General features: G+C 38.7%; 1 protein-coding gene across 6 annotated transcripts in view; it reads left to right on the top strand.

Annotated features, from left to right (window-relative positions):
- The window catches only part of Cald1 (caldesmon 1), a 175652-nt gene that overhangs the window by 127306 nt on the left and 29551 nt on the right, over positions 1–18795 (top strand). For 4 of the 6 annotated variants that reach the window (XM_076832983.2, XM_076832963.2, XM_076832972.2 and 1 more), the window contains 3 exons: positions 11192–11338; positions 14241–15207; positions 16453–16530. In XM_076832983.2, coding sequence (XP_076689098.1) covers positions 11192–11338; positions 14241–15207; positions 16453–16530 — 1192 coding nt within the window. The remainder of the gene's footprint in view (positions 1–11191; positions 11339–14240; positions 15208–16452; positions 16531–18795) is intronic. The other 2 variants (XM_076833006.2, XM_076832998.2) reach the window with 1 other exon arrangement.

Genomic DNA, 18795 nt, shown 5'->3' with positions numbered 1-18795 from the left:
CCAATTAAGAAAAATGAGAGTGGAAGAAGAAAAGCTCCAGAGGGCACTTTTTGGGGGAGGGAAAGATCATAAAAGGCCTGTTATGAAAATCCATTACCCATAAATTTCCTTGCATTAAGCACTGCAAGTCTGGTGAGGTACTGAGAAGGCACTCAGCAGAATCTCCAAATCACAGGATATGTGACTCGGCTTAGCATTATCCAAATGCTGTGTAACATTTCCGTAGGCATGTCTGCAATGCCACTTTCCCTTACAGGGATTCCTTTTAATTAGTCACAGGCTTATAATCTCCATTTAAGGACATCTTGTTTTCATTTCTCCACTTACTTCATTTCATTTGTCAGACTGTTTACCAAAGTGATATCAGTACTATAATTTGAAGCTCAACCACGTGAAATTATGGACTTGTGGACTGTGTCACACAAATATTTCAGATTTGGGAGGAAGACTGAAGTTTTTAGATCATTCATATAAGACTCGTCTAACAAGAGTTTATGATTTTTACATTTGAAGATGGAAATGGAAATGGAAATTCCTGTTTCTAGAAGATTGTCTTTGGGAATAAAAAAAAAATTTTGTTGATATACTTGTGGTCCAATGCAGTTGCATTTAAATCAGTCAGTGGGAATGTGGAACTTTTCCCACACCCTGCTCTGGAGCAGGTATTGGTCAGTTATATGTCCAGATCTAAACCTTTATGCAGGAGAAAGAATTGCCAAAATGTAGCATTGCCAGTTGTGTTAGTCAGCTTTTCATTACTGTGACCAAAGATCTGACAAGAACAACTTAGAGGAGAAAAAGTTTATTTGGGGTTTATGGTTTCAAAAGGTTAAGTCCATGGTTGACCAACTCCATGGCTTTGGCTTTGAGGTGAGGCAGAACATCAAGGGGAAAGGGCATAGTGAAGGACTGCTGGTCAGCGCATGGCATGGCCGTTAAGAAGCAGAATGGATGAGAGAAGAACCAGGACAAGATGAGTCCAAGGCCGCGCTCCTAGTGACTCACTTTCTCCAACCATACCCTACCTGCCTACAGTTACCACCTAGTAGTTCATTCAAATTATTAATTCACCAAATAGATCAATTTCCTGATGAGGTTATAGGCCCTGTGATTTAATGACTACTTAAAAGCCCCGTCTCTGAACCTTACTGTATTGGGGACCATTCTTTCAAACATGAGATTTTCAGGGGAAATTAAATATCTAAACCATCACTCCATTGATGGGCACCTGGATCTGAAATGTTCTCTCATGTTTGACTTTTAAAACATTGACTAAGCCCCGTGCTTATTTACCACATACTATGTACATTAAAGCAAGATTGTCCTTTAATAGAGACAGTGGCCAGAGACTGTCTCCAATTAGATTTGATTTTTGATTGACAACAACTTTTTTAAAAGACTAAGATCATTAAGATTTAAATTTTCATATTTCATACGTTCAAGTTTATTTGAGATTCCTATTCACAATTTAAGATTCTTTTTTAGACAGAGACTCCTAGATTGGACATGAAGAGAAGATGAATTCTTATGACAACACAGGTAGTAACTGAGTTTATCTGCATTAGCCACATTTATACCCGTTGAATCATAGATAAGGGTGGAAAATGAGGAAGAAGTTTGATCGATTTGATTTTTAACTAGCTTCCTGGCCACTTAAACATTTCTCTTTCTCCTTTTAAATAATTTTGACCAAAGTTTAACTCTAGTGACCAAGTGAGCAGCAACACACATATCTTCCACCATCAGCCCTCTCTTTTTTTTTTTTTAAGAGAGAGAGAAAAAGAGAGAGAGAGAGAATTTTTTAATATTTATTTTTTAGTTTTTGGTGGACACAACATCTTTATTTGTACATGGTGCTGAGGATCGAACCCAGGGCCGTGCGCATGCCAGGCGAGTGCACTACTGCTTGAGCCACATCCCCAGCCCAGCCCTCTCTTTCCATACCTACCCTTTGTAAACATTTGTATGTTAAAAAGTGAATGTTTTTATCTGATTATACTTATTGTTTTAATAGGGTGGGGTGGTAGATGGGCTGGTGCAAATTCAGTCCTGTTTTTGACAAAATGAATAGATTTTAGTTTATCTCAGGAAACTGTCATGAAATTACTCCACCAAAATCTGTATTTAATGAGATGTATTCTTTCTTTTAAAAAGAAATATGAGAAAAATAACAATTCAATAAGAAAGCAAATCCAAATTCTATTCATATTGTTTCTACTGAATATTATAAACCACTTGTGGACTTATTTTTAAAGAAAATATGAGTTGTTGAATAAGTTATTCATTTACTCTATCAAACTATCATATCAAGAATATTTGGAAGCCATGCGTGGTGGTACATGCCTGTAATCTTGCAGCTCAGGAGGCTGAGACAGGAGGGTCACAAGTTCAAAGCCAGCCTCAGAAAAAGCAAGGTGCTAAACAACTCAATGAGACCCTGTCTCTAAATAAAATACAAAATAGGGCTGGGGATGTGGCTCAGTGGTCAAGTGCCCCTGAATTCAATTCCTAGTACCAAAGAAGAAAGAAGGAAGAAGAAGAAGAGGAAGAGAAGGAGGAGGAGGAGGAGGAGGAGGAGGAGGAGGAGGAGGAGGGAGGAGGAGGAGGAGGAGGAGGAGAAGGAGAGGAGGAGGGGGAGGAGGAGGGGGAAGGAGGGAGGAGGAGGAGAGGGAGGAGGGGGGAGGAGGAGGGGGAAGAAGAAGAAGAATGATGTTTGGAAAACTCTGTGCCTCCTCTACTACATATATTCATATAAATAGATGAATCTCCATAACATAATGTTGTAAAAGATACTAATCACACAATGCATACATTAGTATCATGTGAAGGTTTTGAAAGGCAATACTTAAAATGTATTACTTGAGGAGTCATACTAAGGTGATAAAACTACAAAGAAAAACAAGAGAATCATACAAATATTCCAAAATTCAGAATAGTGGTTGTTTGGTTAAAAAGAGAAAGGAATGGGATTTAAAGGAATAAATTAAGTCTCCTACTGTTCTATTCAAATTGGATAGTAGGTGCATGGGTATGTTTTATCTTTATAGTGGTCTTACACCGTAAACTTATTTTTAGGTACAATGCAATTCATGATAAAAGTCTTTTTAATTTAAAATAATTAACCCAACTAGAATCTATCATTTAAAAATTTTCTATGGCTGTGTGTATCAATTCAGAATTGAGCCTCTTGGCTTAAGGATCTGCTTTCCCTGAGGCAGGATGATTCTAGAACATTCTAGAATCTTCTGTAACTCAGAAACTCTAAGCACTTCCGGGATCTCTTCTATAACCATACATAATCAGGCCCAATCTGGTGGCTGGACAAGATGCTTAAGTCATAATGGTGCTAAGAACCAGCCTATTATACATATAGATACACAAAAGTTTTCTTCCATTTGGTCTGAGGCTCTACAACATGTTTCCCCATCACTGTCTGCGGTTAGAGGAACTTGTGTGATTTTGGGATGTTGTCATCATAGGAAGCAAATGCTGGGCTGATGCCTTGTGAGGACATCCATAAGAACACCAGAGTTTGCCAGCACACAATGTTTTATCAAGAACCCAAATTTATGGTTGGTATACAAACTTTAGTGACTCCAGTGTGTTTATGAATGGGGAGAGGGATAGGAGAAGAGAGATTGATGAAGTGAGATGTACTTCTCTTCCTAGGAAATTTTCTTCCTACTCCAGTAAAGGCACAGCAATGATATACCACAAATAATATGGCACATTTTTACCTGTCGTACCCACCAAAAAAAGTCCTCCTCTAGATCAAAGAGGCTTTGTTTCTATATTCTGTATTAATTACTAACAAACCAATTATCAGCTATTAATCATTTCTAAACATATTCTGATCTGAAAACACTTCTATTTAAAACTTTTTTTCTCCATTATAATTTTTCATTGCCTTTCTTTTAAAGACTCCAAGGAAAAAATTTAGAGTTGGACTTTATGTGCATTAAATGAAACCACAACATTTGCAGACAGCACATATAAACAAAATCATATTCAAGAGCCTGGAATGTTTCTATAAACTTCTTTTAACTTTCAAATATACAGCAAGTCTGCTGGGCAAATATGACTCACTTCAGTAGCTCAGGATTGTCTCTCCTGATCACAGCGTGGCCTGAGATTTTGCTAAGAGTGTTTGAGCAATTTATGGAGTTGATTGGATATGTTTGGAGAATCTGCTTGCGTTTCACATTATAAAAATCCCTGGGGGTTTTGGACATGAGAAAGGATAATGAAAATATATATGAGTCATTTTTCTTCTAAATAGTTGATGAGCATATTTTCAACCCATATGAGGTTTTAACTCTTGAAGTTGGATTCCTTATTAGGACCCCAGTTAAGACAGTGACCTTGGAAGAACCAATAGGAATGGCAATCAAATGAAATAATAATAATAATAATAATAATAATAATAATAATAATAAAGCTATCCTTCTTTGAAGTTCTGGGCCCCTGGCTTTTTCCTTCTGGGTGTGGACTACATAGGAATTATGTAGCTGCAGAAAGCTGGGGGCTGAACTGTGCCTCAATTAAAACCTGAAATCTCCTTTAGCCAACACCACTTTCTCTTAAAGAACTTGTCACATAAAAGTGGATGTCACATACAGTGGGATGCAGACCTATCAGAGCTGATTTGGGGGTCCAGCCAACTGTCTACTGGTCTATAAGTTATTATGCATTCACATTCATTCTTTTAGGTAGTGAGTTGATTCAATCTGTTGGTATTTAAGGTTCAACAATTTTTTTTTTTTTTTAAGTATAGGAGTGTGGCAGAAACAATTAAGGAAAACAGAAAGACTTAGAAACTTTGATCTGAGTAGGGTATTTTGTGATTCGGCCTCATTGTAGTGTATGAAGCCTTATTTTCCCTGAAACTTTCCTCACTGAACCTGTGGATCTGTTTATCTGTATACACATGTGTACTTACAAGTCCAGGAATGTGGAAGGACACAAAACGGTTTGAAGGTGACAATTCCAGATCTGTTCAGGGGCACTCGTGTAAATTTCTTCAAGTTCAGCAGTGATTCTCCAGCAGTGAAATCTTAGTAAGAGAGTTCCGAGTTCATATCCATACCAAGTATTTTCCCTAGTCTGATAAATAACTGCCTCATATTAAAAAACACTGTTTTTCAAAAAAATAGGTAGATAGATAGATAGATAGATAGATAGATAGACAGACAGAGGTAGTGGATTATAAGCTATGGATTCCTTTCATGCATCATAGAATTCATATTTTATTAATAAACAACAAAAGTATAAGCAATTGTGGTATTATTATATTTTTCTTAATATTTTAAAAGAATCCTTGGGCTTAACATGTTGGAATCCACAGAGGAAATTAAATCTATCCTCTGAGCCTATCAGGTTAGCAGTGAACTGTCTTAATATATGCTGATTCTATTTGATTATAGAAGTGACCGAGCATGGGCATGTGAATTGGAATAACTACTGTGAAAGGAAATCTTACAGATTCTTTTAAATCTATGTGAATGCATACTATTCCACTTCTCACCATCTACCTCAGCCATAGGGAAGAAATGGAAGAAAACCCAAAATGTCTGTGTATAAAACAATAATCAAATAAATTATGAACTCCTACTATGTAGATGATTAAAATAAAGTATGACTCAGGGAATTAATTTTGCCAAGTCTTTAAGTATGCTATTAAACTGTTTAATTTTCAAGATACAGTTATGAAATATACAATGTGTATAAAAATATACAATAGCAAGGTTGCAGATCCAAACTTAATTTTACTATTTGATTATTCAGTTAATTACCCAGAACAGTACTGTGACTATCAACATAAAATCAGTAAATCTGTGCCTGCTATAGACTTAACTTTATGTTTTCACTCTTTCTGAGTATTTAGTGCTCCTAAACATATAATCAAATCAGCCCCTGCCTCAGTAAAAATAGCTATTCTTTTTTCTTATTCTGTTTTTCAGCACGATTTCCTGTTAAAAGATATTGTTTTGTTAATAAAACACTATTGCCAGAATTTTACTTGGAAACATCAAGGAGGTTGTCTTGTAGTCTCAAATCATAAAATTAGCAAAATGGAAGAAAGACAGTAGAAGGAAATAAGAGCAATATTCTTCACACCAGGGAGATCTTGGAGTACAAACAAAACAAAACCACCTATTCTGTAGGTGGTGGAATCACAGGAACGTTGTCAGAGTCGCTCCAGTCGTGAGAACTACTTGATGGGAGTGTGGGATGAGGGGAACACTGAGGCCAGGAGACAACTAACGCATTGCTCGAGGAGCTTCTGCCTGTCAGTCCCTGCTCTTGTCATCTGGTACACAGTTAGACCTCACCCACCCTAAGGTGAAGACACTGAGTCCTCAGCGATTCCCTTATTTGGTGGGTTTGCACTACTTTTGCTTATTTGAACTTTCCATCTAAAACACCCTGAATATAACATGATCATCCTGTGGCTTGAATATATTGAGGCAGCAGAGTGCTAGTCTTAAAAATTGTTGTGTTGTAAAAGCCACAGCATTACAAGAAAGTTTTCCTGTTGCATAGATCTGGTTTTTGTTTTGTTTTGTTTTGTTTTTCTTATCACATAATACCAAGGCATTTTAGCAATGTTTCTGGAAATTCAAGAAAAGACAATTTTCTCAATGACACAATCAAATAGCATCATATGATTACAATGGATTTTGGAGATTTTTTGCACTATTCACAGATGTACATATGTGCACATGAGCATACATACCATAGGTAGTCTCTCTTTCTTTTGAATATCCAATGAGTGATTTTGCTGTTAGCAACACTGGTCTTCCTGCAGACCTTCCTGTGCCCTTCTCCAAGCGTTTGTGGCAAGAAATCAACCAAAGCAGTTACCAAGAAACAAAGCGGAACACTCTGTACTAAACCCTTTTTCAGCCAGTGTGGATAGAAAGCTCATGGGTTCTGATCAATGCAGCATTTTATTTCATAGAGAGTTGCTCAGTTTATTTGTGGATATTCAAAAAGTAGATCACAAATAAGATGCATTTGATGAGAACCCTGTTAAACATACTTCAGTCTTTCTCAAGATGATTCAGAGGAACTTCGGGATCCCACGCTGCTTCTGAATCATCTGGGAACATCTGTTGTCTTTGTACTGTAAAATATGGGTGGACTGGTTAATACTGGCATCTGCTGAATTTTCACAGAAGGAACACATGGGTCGTTATGCCTTTATTACAATCCAGTGGCTGGTTAGGTATGTGTTTTACTAGCCATCAGCATTTCATATAGGTTTAAATCTGGTGTGTGGAAAATCAGAAATGTTAACATTTTGACTTTAACCAGAACATAGAGCAAAGCTTGTACTATCATTTAGATAGGATCTTGTATACTTATCTCTTTGGACAAATTTTGCTTATGGTAAAATTAGCACTCTCCTGCATTATTGGTGTTATAGACCTTTTTGGAGAGCATACTAAAAGCCTGTAAAACAAACATACTTTTATTTAACTCAGAAATTCTAATATCTGAGAAATTTTCTTAAGTAAATAATTGCATAGATGGTAAAAATGTATCAATATTTTTTGCAGCATCATTTATAAGAACATAATGTTGAAAAAATATTAAATATCCAGCAGTAGAAAAAATGATCAAATAGATTATAGTACATCCATATAATTATATATTTGGGTGTATTTATAAAATTTTATTATGTATATATGTTATTTATACATAAGATGTATAACATATACACATAATATACACATATATAAAATACTGTTTCTGTTGACAAACTATTAATGTGTTAAAATTAGTCATAAATAAGGTAAATTAAAGAAACTTTATGAAATCATATGTATAAGTGATCCCACTTTATAAAAAATGTAAATATCTATGTACAATAGGAAAATGTTTTATAGAATATATCAAATGAGCACCATGTTTGTACCTGGGTGGTATGATCTTAGGAAGATGATTTTTACTTTTGTCTTTATACATTTTGTATTATCTTATTTTTAAAGTAATAATTCTATGCTACTTTTAGAATAAAACAAATTGAGTTTTTCCAATGTTAAATGAAGAAAAAAAATAAAAAGAGAATCTTTGATGAAGTATGAAATACAGGTTGCTTTGGAGCATACCTAAAAGCTAAGGAGTTACAATTTGCTTTGCATGCTGAGGGCTAATGTAGGGAGTCTCACAGTTGAAGGATTTCCACACCTAGCAAGTTATTTGGTACAGACACAATTTCACTTATAAGCATAAAGTCAACTGATAGGTTCTCAAGTCAGCAAAAATTTTATAATTGAAAAATAACGTGAAATCATTTTGACTCTTTTTGCTGCTGTCTTTCTTAATTTTGTAAACAATTTTGACTTTTTCCTTTTTTAGTAGTTGTAAAAGATCCCTTCAAACCTAGCTCTGATGACTGTAGGAAAGCGCCTACCAATGGAGAATGGTTGTCCATAAGTTTTAAACTTCAAAATGTGAAGAATTAGAAGAGACAGCGGGGATGATTGGATTGTTCAGGTCATTCTGCCCATGAGAAATCCAAGAGGAGGAAAGGTTAAGTGTGACCTGGCTGTAGTGGCAAATCTAGTTCGTGTCAGAGCTAAAAGCCAACAACATCCAGCCATGAAGGTCACCGAGTATGTAGAAGGAGAAAAATGGCAACATCTCAGATTTTTCCAATATAGTGGGAAATGAGGGTTTAAAGCTAGATTTCATTAGGAAAGGGAGGACATTTGCTTTTAGCATAGGGATGTCTCACATGGAGCTCTTGCTTGTCTTGGAAGAGGAAGGTCCCTGTAATAGCCATGGTCTCATGACTGATCCAGAGATGAAAAAGAGCAAATTAAGACTTTTTGCTTGATTAGTTTGGGAAGAAGTTATGAAGGACTCATTCTCCCTGCTGTGGTTAAAGCTGTCTAGGGAGAAATAAGCCAAGGGAATATCAGGCCAAAAATCTGAAGGTTGAAGCCAAACCACTGGGAAGGGCTTTCAACTGCAAACTACAATGTGATTGAACTAGAAAGGAACATTCGAGTCATATCATGTTGACACCTCAAACTCAACAAGTCTAAAATTGAACTCATCTTTCCTCCAAAGCAGCTCCGTAGCTGACCTTTTCTAACAACAGCAACAAAAAAAAATACTGCACTTTAGAATGCTTTGTCATAGCATATCCATTATTTCATGTAATTGCCACACGCCTACAGACAAGGAAATTTAGCTCAGGTTAATCAAAGGCCTGCAAGTACCTAAGAGATCAATTCTGAAAACCAAGTTTTCTGAATCCTAATCTAGTCATCCATTAACTTTACCACACTGCCCCTTCTCTTCATATTTGTGGAAAATTACCAGTTAGTTTTATAGAATTAGTAAGTGACACTTTATTTATATTGGCATTTGAGCATTGCACACTAGCAGATTTTAGTAAGTATGAAGTCAGATTTTCTAAAGTAGCAAGGAGCAAACCAACCAGCCCTTGAATCGCTAATCTTGTTTTTTATAAGATACCTAGATGAAAAAAAATACATAGCCTTCTTGTTATTGAAGTCAAAAGATAATACAGATAAAATGAGGTACTAGAATTGGCCCAAAATGGCCAATTTGTAAATTTAACATGAGCAAATCATCATCGTTCACATTAGATAACTGATTGCTGATGTAAATTGTATGCTTCCAATGTCATTTTTTCTAATTTAAAAAATATTTGGGTTTTATAGTTGTAAGAATCTTGAGTGTGTTCTAGAAGCTGCCATGGAACATTGCACCTGTTGTTAACAATATTGTATTATACACTTAAACATTTATTAAGAGAGTAGATCTCATGTTAAGTATTTTTACCGTGATTAAAAATAATAATTTCTAATATGAAACATTTATGTATTTGGATTTCTTTTTGTAGATATGTAAGTAACAAAAAAAAAAAAAAAACTTTAACTTTCCACGGTAAAAAGCAGCCCTCTATAATTCAGCCTCATCCACAACCCCCATCAATCCACCAGGCCCTGGGCGGGGCAGCACTCCCCTAGTCTTCTGGAGCTCTGTATCTCAGTGTATATTACACCTTCAGAAGAAGCCAAGTTAACCATCCAGGCCATTTCCTCTTGACTTTGGGCATCTGTAGTTGCAAAGCCTCAATTCTTCACTTGGAAATAAATATGAGAGGAAATATACCTAACTGTAGTGATACTGATTGTTATTTCCCCAAATAGGCATTTGCTTCCAGTGAAACTGTAACTAAGTAACATACACAAGTGGGGAGTCTCCTGTGGGTTTTCAACCTGCCTCAGCTCTTAGGCTTCTATCTAAATATATACCTGTGGGCCACTAGGAGGTAGAAGACACTGCTGCAGCATGGTTCAGAGCATAGGAGGGTCCTTAGGGCCACCTCTTCAAAATGCACTGACTTTGAAGCTTCTGAACGCTAGTCAATAACACCTCCCCTCTCCAGTAAAAAGAACCTGAAAGGAAAAACAAAATCTAACCAAAAGACCCCTGATTTCAATTCTCTTGAGCAATTTTGGCTTATTACACCAAAGTCTTGGTTTGCTAATGTAACTTGATTCTTTTCTTATCTTCGTGACAGTGCCTATACAAGTATTTCACACAACATACTGAATCCTTTTTAATAGGTCTTTGATTATTTTTGGTTCAATACTTTGGATTTCTGCTTCTAAATTTCATGTGTGATAACTGGCTTAAATCAAGAAATCAAAATATGCTAACCCAACAGTCTCCAAAGGCAGTCTGCTTTTACATAGATTTTTTTTTTTAGGTTACCTGATCATTGTGGATTATCCGCTGTAGTTATTGTATAATGCTTTTCAAGTTTGAAAACTAACTGGGTGCAGAGGTGCATGCCTGTAACCCCAATGGTTCAGGAGGCTGAGGCAGGAGGATCACAAATTCAAAGCCAGCCTCAGCAAAACCAAGGTTCTAAGCAAATCAGTAAGACCCTATCTCTAAATAAAACGAAAATAGGGCTGGGGTTATGACTTAGTGGTTGAATGCCCCTGAGTTTAATCCCCAGTACCCCTCCCCAAAATAATTATTGAAAACTAGTCAGTTGGTCTTCCAAGTTTAGGAACAGAACGATCCTGTAAGAACCCTGGTTCGGCAAAGGGATCAGGGCTGTTCCTGCTAAGAAGTCATCGATGAACACATTTTTGCAGCTGGCCTTGCTCAAGAGCTTGTCTTTGTGATGTTCCAGAATTGCCTATCAGAGGAACGACGATGATGAAGAAGAGGCAGCAAGGGAACGTCGCCGACGGGCCCGACAGGAAAGGCTGCGGCAGAAGCAAGAGGAAGAATCCTTGGGACAGGTGACTGACCAGGTGGAGGTTCACACCCAGAACAGGTACTGCCCTCTTTGAATGGAAAATTTCTCATTGCATCTTAGTCTGGTTGTTGAACTAAAATTACCCGAGAAAGGCAAGGCATTCCTTGTCAGCCCAGGTCAACCCTTTTTCAATCTCTCTTGATTTGGCCAAAGATCAGGTTGGACAGTCAGTCTGATTTAGACATTAGGACACCTTCATGCCCTACACACACACAGACACACACGCATCATTCCCATCCCTAAACGTACCCCCAGTGAAGGCTTTTATTTTGTTTCATAATCTGGTATTTTAAAAATTTACTAAGTACAATGGATTATACTTTTAAATAAGAAAAATGCTTTATATTCCTTTGTAGCATATTGCTATCTGTTTTGAACTGAAGATCAACTAGTTTTAATAGAGACTATGTGCCTACCAATAATAGATGACTCTTGAATTTTAAAAATAGGTATGAATTACAGATGTCTTCCTTTTCTTAGCATAAAGCCCAAATCAATATTTTCTGTAGTATTTGGAGAGATGATTAATTTATTGTGACTGTTTAAACTTGCTTGATAAATTTACTATTAGATTTTTTTTCTTACTCAGGCCCTAGTAGAAATTAGAGTTGAGAATACCCAACAGGTTCAACTTCTTCAAACAGGGCTTTTATGGGGCTAGGTTTGGGGCTCAGTGGTAAGAGCCCTTGCCTAGCACATGTGAGACACTGGGTTTGAGCCTCAAGACCACATAAAAATAAATAAATAAAATAAAGATATTGTATCTATCTACAAATAAAAAAATTAAAAATAGGGCTTTTATAACAGAAATAGAATCACATGGTTCATTATGTTAATGGTTAGTATATGTCATTTATTTGCACCAAGGTCTAGAAAATATAAAGGATATTTGGAGAAAAAATAATTTTAATTTAAAACTGTGGACTGATTAAATAAATGAAACAATATTATACGGTCTTGCATGTGGTTTTGTTTTGCATGCATGTTTTATTTTGTCCATGTTTGGAGGGAGCTGTTGATAGCTCCTTTAATTCAGCCTATTCAGACGATTATGAAGGGAGAGGGTCATGACTTCTGGGGCTTAAATTCAAGTGGTCCCATCAGATTTCTAAGGTTGTCTTGCAAATGCTCGTAGGCGGAGTCAATTCAATAAGGAAACTTATTGGCAAAGTAGAAAAGTGGAAACCTTGACCCTTGGTGAGCAGCTCCAATGTAATTAGGGAGGAAGTTTAATAAGTTTACTATTACAGCAAAGGGGACACAGGTATGATGTCCAGGGCTCACTAACTGCCTTTGAATCCCAAATCAATGCTTTGCTAACTGTTTCTTCACCTGAATAGAAATAGAAATAGAAGTTATACCTTTCCCCTAAGAATAATGTTAAACTTTTTTTTTTTCAGTACTGGGGATTGAATTCAGGGGTGCTCTACTTCTGAGTCACGTCCCCAGTTTTTTTTATTTTTATTTTGAGACAATTTCTCACTAAATTACTGAGGCTGGCCTTCAACTTGTGACCAACCTGTCTCAGCCTCCTGGGTAGCTGTTATTACAGGGACCACCATGCCTAGCTCTTTGTTTCTTTCTTTTTTTAAGGGAAAGCATATTCAGGTCTGAGAATATGTGACTTATCTCTAACATATTCATTAACCTCAAGAAAAATAAGCCTTCTTGGAACTAAATGGCTCTGTCGCTTGACATCTACTGATGATCGCTGTCATGACTTAGACAAAGACAAAGATAAGTCTTAACAGTCTGTTGCTTTCTTAACTTCTTGTTTTCATCTGGTTAACACTTTGGAATTTGGGGTAGCTTCTTAAAATTATTAGAATTCAGTTGATTCAAATGCCTTATATTAGGCGTTTCCCTGTAACTTCTGAATAATTTGTATTTCCATGGACAGTTAGTCCTTATGTATTTAATTCATGTGGACATGGTCCTGCAGCAACAGCAAAGGCCAAGAAAGTTTGAAATCTAGGGTTTACTTTGCCATATTTTGTTGTTAAATATGAAATATGTTTTTCCAAAGTTAAGTGAACTTGAACATCAAAAGGGCCAAGTTTCCTATGAACCGTGAAATTTGATGGAGTTTCTAAACATTGTAAGGCATTCGCTTCCAACTCTGGTCACAGTTCTGGTATTACATGACTGACTGTCTCCTGCCAGTGGAGACCAACACCCTTGGATTGGGCAGTGACCAGCATCTTCCAAGAGTTCGTGAGATTTTGAACATTGTACAGTTTGGGTTTTAGAGATTTTCCCTTTTTAAAAAAAACATTAACCCAAACTGGCTTTTATTCACTGTAGAGAAGAAGGACAAGAAACCCTTTTTTCTTGGAAATCTTGACAAAGAAGGTAGATTGTCTATATGTTAGTCGGGGTAATGCTGCTACTTTGACAATGAGCCCCCACATTTTAGTAGTTTAATATAATACGTAAGTCCAGTTTGGGTATGTCTGTCCTGGTCACCATCTTCCTTTCTTTTATGACTCTGTCAATCCCTAGGGATTTGGAGTCTTCTGACCCAGCCAACAGTCAGAGATAGAAAGAACAGAGAATGGACCTCTGCTTCTTTCTTAATTGCTTTAATTTGGACATATCACTTTTGCTCATATTTCATTGGCAATTATGGTCACATGGGCCTGCCTAGGCACAAGAGGAGAGAGTAAGAAATCCAATCCTTTATTGGCAATCACCCAAAGCACTTTTAGCATGGTGAGTAGACTCCACTGACCAGAGCAAAGAATTACACATGCTGTCAGTTGAAAATCAGGCAGGTGTGTACTGAAGTGGTGACATCCAAGGGCATACAACACGGTACTACTTACATCCGCTCTAATCCCGGGGGGCACTGGTTATATGAATGCAGCTCACAGATTAATCGGAGCAAGTTGCCTTTGGTGTTGTTCTCTCTGTTGTACAGTGTCCCCAACGAGGAGTCCAAGCCAACCACCACCAACACTCAGGTGGAGGGCGATGATGAGGCTGCCCTCCTGGAGCGTCTGGCCCGGAGAGAAGAGAGACGCCAGAAACGCCTTCAGGAAGCCCTGGAGCGGCAGAAGGAGTTCGACCCAACCATAGCAGATGCCAGCCTGTCCCTCCCCAGCGCAAGAATGCAAAATGACACAGCTGAAAACGAGACTGCGGAGAAGGAAGGAAAAGGAGAAAGTCGCCAAGAGAGATACGAGATAGAGGAGACGGAAATAGTCACCAAGTCCTACCAGAAGAATGACTGGAGGGATGCCGAGGACAAGAAGAAAGACGAAAAGGAAAAGGAGGAGGAGGAGGAGGAGGAAGAGAAGCCAAAGCAAGGGAGCACTGGAGAAAATCAGGTAGAGGCGCGGGTGGACGAGAGCACAGCAGAAACCCAGGAGGAGACAGTGGTAACGGCCCTGAAAAACGGGGACCTGGATGCAGAAGAGTCTAAAGTGGCGGAGAGGGAAGGAGGCTCAGAGGAGGCTTCTCATAATGAAAAGATGGAAGAGGAAGAAAGGCAAAGAGCCGAGGCAGAGAGGCTGAGGGTGGAAGCAGAAGAAAGAGAAAGAATTAAAGCCGAGCAAGAAAGACAGATAGCGGAGGAGCAAGCAAGAATAGCAGCAGAAGAAAGAGAGAGGAGGGAGGCGGAGGAGAGGGAGAGGGTAAAGGAGGAGGAGAGAAGGGCGGCCGAGGAGAGAAGGGCGGCCGAGGAGAGGCAGAGGGCCCAGGCAGAGGAGGAGGCGAAGGCTAGGATAGAGGAGCAAAAGCGAAAAAAGCAGCTAGAGGAGAAGAGGAATGAAATGCAAGAGACAAAGATGAGAGGGGAGAAGGCAGAAGAGAAAAGAGAAGGGAAGAGGGTCAATGAAAAGAAAGTGCCCGAAGATAGACCTCAGACAGCTGCCCTAAAGAAACAGGTACAGTGAGCATTTTGCACCCGGTGTGTGATGCCTGTGACTTACGAGAAATGTAATGCACATCAAATTTGGGACTGAGGCCACGCACACACAGCCCCACGTGCTCAATCAGTTGGCAAGCTAGTCATTTTTTTTTTCAGGTCATAGCAATGCACAAGCATGAAGCAAATGATTGCAAGCTAAATGTGCAGTCCTTGGGACAGTCAGAGAGAAATCAATTGCTCTGTGCTTGGTTGTTATGAATACCGGAAAAAAAAAAAATGAAGGAACCCAAGGATGATGGATGTGGTGGTGCTGTGTTGACTGCTGTTTCAGCACCTGCATCTGAACTCATTCCTTTTGAATCTTTCCTGTATTTGTAGGTCTACATGAGGCAAGAGACCCCAAACACCTCATCTCACATGTAGGTTCGAGATTAAATGATTATAAACTTAAGGGTGGGGAATTCACATGAAGCATTATGGTCAGACATTTCATCCTAAGAAGGCAAACTTAAAGCCTGAGGGAGCCATTTGGAACCTTTTGTGGGAAAAACAAAAAAATACACCTCAAAACTCTGATTTGCCATCATGTAGACCTGAGCTTAATGTGAGCTTGCAGAAAGCAAGGTAGTATCAGCAACTGGTGGGAAATTAAGAGCACACATTTTGCTCCTTTGACCTTCTAGGTGACACGAATTCATGTGAACCTGAAGAAGGATGGGAATAATGGAGGTGGGAAGAATGTTTGTAAACTGCAAAAACTTTTTGCTTTCTGCAAGGCTGCATTCAAGTACTGTCCCTAAGCACCACCACTGTCCCCCAAACCACAGGGAAAAAAGAGATGCTTGCATGTGCACCTTTCCAGAGTGACCTCTCTGTCACCAACTCTGCACTGCCTGCAGTTGTCTTTTCACTCCTGCTTCTCTACAAGGGGCTCATGCACATGGCTATAATTGAGAAGATCATAAACGAAGCGCACCCAGCCACACACACAAGGTTTGCAAACACACACGAGGAGAGCACCATGTCACGCTAGATTCCAGTGAGCACAATTAGAAGGCACACTAGAGAAACTGAGTGGGAGGAAAGTATCCCACACTGCTATCTAGAATCACTGACACCAAGGGGTGTAAGCACCCACTAAGACAGCCAAGGAAGCTGTCCCACAGCACCTGCTGAGTGATGTGCACACCCTCTCACTCTTGCAAGCTAGAAAGGGGCTTCTTTTACACCAGTGACCTTAACCATTCTTGAAAATGAAAAGGAAGAAGAGAAGGGAACAAAAGGGCAAGCTCAAAGGCAAAAGTCCCAAGAAGACAAGCCTACCTTCAAAAAAGGAGAGGTAAATATCACTGAAAAATGATCTGCTCGTAACGCAGCAGAGAGCAGTGTTCCAGGGTCTCTCAGTTCCCAGGATTCTCAGGATTCTAACCTCTAACCCGGTGTTTTTCAAGCCACAGCTCATGATCCATGAGATCAGCTTAGAATATCTCAAAATTAGTTAATGAGCATTTTAAAAAGCGAAAAGGAGAGAAGGTATCAGAAGGCATCATGGGTAGTAAGTATTGCATTGTTTTAGAAATTGTCTTTCTTCCTGTGGGTCATAGCCAAAAAGGCTTGGAAAACACTGCCCCAACCAGTCTCTCCTGCTTTCTACCCTTCTAAGTGCTAATTCCCCCCCCCCTTGATCCATTCTACTTGCATTTCAATCATGAGATATTCCCAACTGGCCTTGATTAATGCTTTGACTTTTCCAAGGGAAAACACCTCCCCACACACATCTCAGTAGAAAATTTGGTGAACTGAGGATGGTAATTTTGTTTTCAAAAGAAAAGTTTGGCCGAATGTTCTGCATTGCATTTCTGAGGCACACACCAGAGCAGGTGCTGGGTGTCGGAAGGCAGGTAAGTAACGAGCCTGAGGCAGACAGAATGACACAGGGCCCAGCAATCAGTGTGCCACCCTGGAAAGCCTGGCCTCATTTTAACCACTGAGCTTAGGTTAGACCCATATAACCCTATAAACTGTGACTATAAGTAATAGTTAAAAGTACTTGAAGGGGGTAAAACTGAATCATTCGAGGCAGAAAGAACCGAATGGCTTTGCCCGTGAGACCGATAAAGTGATTTGTAGCCATTGAGTGCCAACCCAAGTGTTCTCTCGCTCCTTTCTCCACCTGTTATGGCATCTGTTAAGAAAACTCAAACAGAAGGGAAATTCAAATTAAGAAAATATATGACCAGAATAAATAAATAGGGAGTGGGTTATTAAATAAGTTTTGTAAGATTCATATAAAATATAAGGGTCCTTAGTTGATATCACATATTATATTTGCTTGAAGATCTATGTTCCCCTGTGTTTCTAACAGATGTTGTGATGGTTTGCAGGAGTGAACACTGAACGTGAGCACTGCCCATCTAAAGGAAGGAGAGAGTGTAAATGCTAATAAGGAAACTGAATTTAGCTCTAACAAGGCAGCTCAGAAAGCAGTTGAACACGAAGGGAAAAGATTTCTCATTTAGTGACAACACCTACAAATTCATCTACAAAAAAAAAAAAACCTCAGCAATAAACTCAAATAGAAATGTCCCACAGGGGATCTTCTGCAGAGCTGGAGTTTCGTGGTAAATACTTTTAACTCACAGAAGCAAGCGGGCCTGAGTCATTAACCTGTTAATTGACTCAACACAGATAGGAAGGGAGACAGCAGAAACCACCATTGGGATCCTATATGTAAAGTTTTATTCAGTGCACCATGATGTGATTTGTTTTTAATGACCAAAGCATTCTGGGCCTATATAGGGTGTCTCTGAGCTAGAAAGGGCTCATCAGAGGTGAATAAAAATCATCCTTTTCCGTCCTTCCTATAAGAAGGTCCCAGTTCAGCAATGTCTGCAGTATCAGTAAGATACTCCAGGGAATAGTTTCAGGCTGGCTCTTTCCCAGTCTTCCCCACAGCACATTCCAGTGTCTTGAAGCTTTGGCTTCTTTTTTGTATAAAGTCAGATAAGCTCCTCAACCCAGCTTTTTAAAAACAACAACAACAACAACAACTGTACTCATGTTTTAACACTATAAAGAGAAACTGCTGGTTAAGTGACAGGGTTTCCTTTCTAGCTCATTTTATAGCTGCTTTACAGAGGCGACTTTAAATCATTTTACTGATCCAGCCATCGAAACAATCTCTTCCTATTCCTTTTTTTTTTTTTTTTTTTTTTTTTTTTTTTTTGTGGTGCTGGGGATTGAACCCAGAGCCTTGTGCATGGGCTATATCCCTAGCCCCTTATTCTTTTTAATTTTAAAAAAAATCACACAAAGACAAGCTGAACCCTTTGGTGGCAGGCATCTAGGTGGCATACACAGATGGAGCAGCCACAAGTAAACACAAACATCACAGGAGCTTTCCCAGCGAAGACATTTCCAGAAGTCACTCCAGTGCCCTACAAAACAAAGCAAACAACAAAACCCCCTGTCTGCCTCCTCTGCAGTTTAACTCTGCTTGTGGTGGCAGTGGGGTGCAGATGATGGACAACCCTATAACTTAATTTAGCTCTTTCTCTCCAATTACAAAGAGCTAGTTCCTCACTAATGAGCTAGTTGTTTCTGG

The sequence above is a fragment of the Callospermophilus lateralis genome, chromosome 1, assembly GCF_048772815.1.
Source record: "Callospermophilus lateralis isolate mCalLat2 chromosome 1, mCalLat2.hap1, whole genome shotgun sequence".
NCBI classification, from domain to species: domain Eukaryota; kingdom Metazoa; phylum Chordata; class Mammalia; order Rodentia; family Sciuridae; genus Callospermophilus; species Callospermophilus lateralis.
Note: the sequence above shows the minus strand (reverse complement) of the source record. Positions and strands in the feature narration are given on the sequence as shown.